We start from the raw sequence: 4,501 nt of genomic DNA, 5'->3' as shown, positions 1-4,501 counted from the left end.
GAATTACACAAAAAACATTTGTGTTTACACTGTTCAATTTTTCTGAGCAGACATTGGAAAATATCATGCAAGATATGACGTTATGCGAAAATAGTCAATCTGACAATAAACACGATAGCAAAATTGAAAAACTTCCATCCAGTAAGTTTTTGCTGTTAATTGGTCATCAATTTCCATTTAAATCATTTATTTTTCTTATCAGAAGAATTCAACAAAAAAATATATAATATATTATTATTTTTACTAGTATTTTTAGTGTCTCATTCAAATGAAAATACATCGAAAGATCCATCCAATGAATTGAGCGAAAATCATGATAATCAATCCATTTCCATGACATCATCCAATATTGTGGGACTTACAAGTCAGAAAAATGATGAAACATCGAAATGTTCTCCAACAAAGGACATCGTTCAAATATTTTCAAATGAAAAAGAAAAATCGCTAGTTGAAATTAAATCGACCATAAAATCAAGTGGAACCACGGCAATGGACTATACGGCAAGCAACGAAATAAAAATATCTGAAGGATTACCCGACGAAATTATGTCGCCGGCATGGTCACCAGTTGAAACGACATCAACTAAACTAAATTCAAAAACAGAAAAACAGCATCCAGCAAAACGTAAACAGACTAGATTGGATGGGATAAGCCTAGGGATAAGCACACGACCTGCCAAACTGGCTGCCAAATGTGCAATATCATCTTCAATGGAGACTTTGCAACCAACTAACTTGCAATCAACGAATGAAGCACTTCGGCCCATTAACTGGCGAATTCCAAAATTAAACCACAATACAACGCCCAAAATCGATCAGATCACAACGACCCTAGCAACCAATGATCTGAGCGTACCTTTTGGGTAAGTACCAATTTATTTTTAATTATTTTCATTTATGGAGTGTACATAAAGTGACAAGTTTTAATAATTCTTTTTAGAAAAATGAATATGAATGGACAGAAAATATGACTACGATGTTCCGAAAGAAATAGAATTGAATGTCGAAAAAGATGTCCGGTCGACAGAGTCCACTTACTTTTCTGGTTTTACTAATCTCATTCATCTGGAAGAAATAGCCCATATTGAAGAGCTTGAATATTTCAACCTTAAGACAGTTACATTGAGAGTGGATGGACTATATGAGGATACACTGTTTGTTGATTTTACTAGCACATTTGTTGATAGATATGAGGTAAATAAAAAGGATCTTACACTAAAGGACTAGCTAAAGGATAGATATATACTAAAAGGATAGCCAATAACGTACATTGTATATTATATCCAAGATGATATCCTAGATGAATTATACCTAGTATCATACACTCACATTGGTTAACATATAAAATAATGTGTTTCTGTGTTTTTCAAGACAAAATTGCTGAATATCGAAAGGCCTTTAAGGATTCGATTATAAAGGATATCGAGATAGAAATTCTTTCCAACAGAAAGTTCCATTTCTTTGGCTCCATTAAAGAAGTTGATGAAACTTCATTAGTTTTAAAAGTGGAAAGTATTTCAAAATTAAAACGCATCATAGGATACGCCTGAAGAAAAATTCAATATAAGTTTTCGAATCAATAGAACCACATTCCAATTGCAACATTTTGCTTTGGAAATGGCCCAAAAAAAACGAACTATTTGACATTTTAATTAATGATGAGCAATATCATTCAGCTACCAATGACCCTAGCAATGACGATGCATCCATTTCATTCAATAACGTAACATTTAATTGCTCACTTTCGATCAATTTGAACAGAGAACAAAAAGCGGCGGTGAAATCGATTATTTCGCCAAATTTTTGCCGAATTCCTTTTATATTATTTGGGCCACCTGGTTAGTAATAAAATATTTATTTTGCTCTCCAAAAGAATAGCTTACTGAATAACCCATTTTTCTCTCTGATAGGTACTGGCAAAACGAAAACCATTGTAGCCGCTATCGTTGAAATTGTCCAAACTACAACGAACTGTATATTAGTATGCGCTGGATCAAATACAGCCTGCGATGAGATAGCTGAAAGGCTAGTGAATATTTTGGACACTGGAATTTATGGATTGTATGCCAAGTCACAAAAAAGCTATACGCTGAGTACAAGAATAAGGAAGATTTGCAATCCAAAAAATGGAAAGTTCCAACTTCCATCGTTAAAAATTTTATACCAGTTTCGAGTGCTAATTTGCACTTTAGCAACAACTGATTTCTTAGCAACATCACGTAATCAAGATCGCGATTTCAATCCAAAGCATTTTTCACATTTATTTATAGACGAAGCTGCATGTATGCAGGAACCATTGTCGTTTATCCCAATCGCAGGTATAATATACTGATATAAAATCTTGGACTATTAAACTATTTATTGAACAATATATTCTTCTTCCATCAAAATAGGCTTATGTTCAACATATCAAAATATTCATTGCAAAATCATTCTATCTGGCGATCCCAAGCAGCTGGATACTGTAATAAAAGCACAAATCGCCAGCAATATGGGATTAAAGAGATCGTGGATGGAAAACTTGTTACAAAAACCTATTTACCAACACCACAATGGTGAATTTAATTACAATTGTATAGTACAACTCACAAAAAATTATAGATCTCATCCGCATATCTTACATTTGGCGAACGATTTATACTACGACAACAAATTGGAACCATTTGCTGGAAAAGAAAATTGCAATATGTTTATTGGAACTGAAATACTGCCGAACCAAGACTTTCCTGTGATATTTCACAACGTCCAAGGTTATTTTTTCAATTAAATAAATTATTTTGTGTTTTTTATCCATTTTAAAAAAATTTAATATTTTTCCAAATTCTGATTAATCCAGGAATTTGTAAATACATTAACAACAGCGCGTTCAATTTGAAAGAAATTGATCTAGTTATGTATTATATCGATAAACTGGCGGATGGTGTATGGAATGGCGAACAAATTCAACAAGAAGACATAGGAGTAATATCTCCATATAAGCAACAATTCAACGCTATTAAAGCCCAATGCGAATCAAAAGGGTATAGCCGCATTCTTATTGGATCTGCTGAAAGTTTTCAAGGACAGGAAAAATCGGTTATTATAATTTCAATTGCTCGAACTAGCGGGAAATTTGAATTCGTCGCTGATCCTAAAGTATGTTTAGTCGAACTTTTATATCGTTTTATATATATTATTAAGATTATTTTCAACTTTTCCTTTCAAATTCTTTTTTTCAGAGAGTCAATGTCATGGTAACACGGGCCAAATGTTTTCTAATAATTATTGGGGATCTTACCTACCTAGACAACGACAAAGATTGGAATAAAATTTTGAATTACTGTAAGGATAACCAATGCTTGATTGGAATGAAGCATCCTCGAATATTACCACCATACTAGTCACCACTGAGCTATCCACTGAGCCACCATAACCATCGGTCTCATTTTTCATGTCTTGTCAAAAGCGACCGAAGTTCTTCTTCTACAAAATACAAATAGTGTTGAAATATTAAATCTTATGTTAAATTCACTCAAACCTAGGCAAAAAACCAACCATAAAGTGTAAATTGAATTGAAAAAAATTGAAATACATCCTTTCTAACATCCTTTTTATTTTGACACTGTTTTTTACTCTCGTGTTTTCGACATCGGTCTCATTTTTGCTGGTATTTTTGTGTGTTGTCAATTAATTGGATGCAACTAAACAAACAATTACAATACTACTAATTTCCTACTAGAGCAAATTCAATTGAAATCATCAAATACTTTTTTATCTATGTTTTTTTGATGAGTAGGAGAAATTCTAGGAGAAATTTTTATGAAACGATCAGTAGAACGCTAGGTTTAACGTGTGCAAAATTACAATATTTTCCAACTAATATATCAAAAACTGAATCATAATATCAATAAATGTTTGCATTTTTCAAGACGCGAAATAAGATGGGGAACTTCTGATGATTTATGGATTTAATTACATTAAAATACATTCGGAATAAAAATTTCTAGACAATAATTTTTTGATCGTAGGATTCCAGCCTCTTTTAACCGTCGGTCTCTTTTTTGACGTCGGTGTATTTTTGACGTTTATTATAAGCAGCAGTCTAGGCAGCAGTGATACATTGAGTTTCTAGTTGAGTTTAAGTACACTAGCTTTTTCGTGTTCAAGGTAAGTTGTTGTGTTTTTTTCTACATTTTTTAAAACATTAATTCATTTTAAAACATCGGGTGTTTTTATGCTAAAAAATTAAAGAAAATCAATGAATTTTTATTAAAATATGTTTATAATTCCTAAAATATAAACATTTTTCTGCTTCATCTGCAATTTTTATCAGAATAATCTAGAAAAAATATAACTGTGTAATGTCAATATTATACATCACCAGGTTTAACATTTGATGCCATGTTAAAGTATACAGGCGTTAAAATTGATCTTTTGACTGATATTGATATGCTAATTTTTATCGAGCGTGGTATTCGAGGAGGCATAACCCATTGCAGCAAACAATATGTAAAGATGAAGA

General features: G+C 32.1%; 1 protein-coding gene across 1 annotated transcript; it reads left to right on the top strand.

Moving 5' to 3' along the window:
* Positions 1–50: 50 nt before the first annotated feature.
* LOC116348594 (regulator of nonsense transcripts 1 homolog) lies at positions 51–3,380 on the top strand (the record flags this gene model as incomplete). Its single annotated transcript, XM_031779644.1, has 7 exons — positions 51–141; positions 248–863; positions 963–1,194; positions 2,168–2,318; positions 2,394–2,750; positions 2,837–3,135; positions 3,219–3,380. Coding segments are annotated over 7 exons (1,908 nt in total), but the record flags the coding sequence as incomplete, so codon positions are not given.
* Between the last annotated feature and the right edge of the window lie 1,121 nt (positions 3,381–4,501).

This window comes from Contarinia nasturtii, unplaced genomic scaffold (assembly GCF_009176525.2).
Source record: "Contarinia nasturtii isolate CC-2019 unplaced genomic scaffold, AAFC_CNas_1.1 Cnas_scaffold_2556, whole genome shotgun sequence".
NCBI lineage: Eukaryota > Metazoa > Arthropoda > Insecta > Diptera > Cecidomyiidae > Contarinia > Contarinia nasturtii.
Note: the sequence above shows the minus strand (reverse complement) of the source record. Positions and strands in the feature narration are given on the sequence as shown.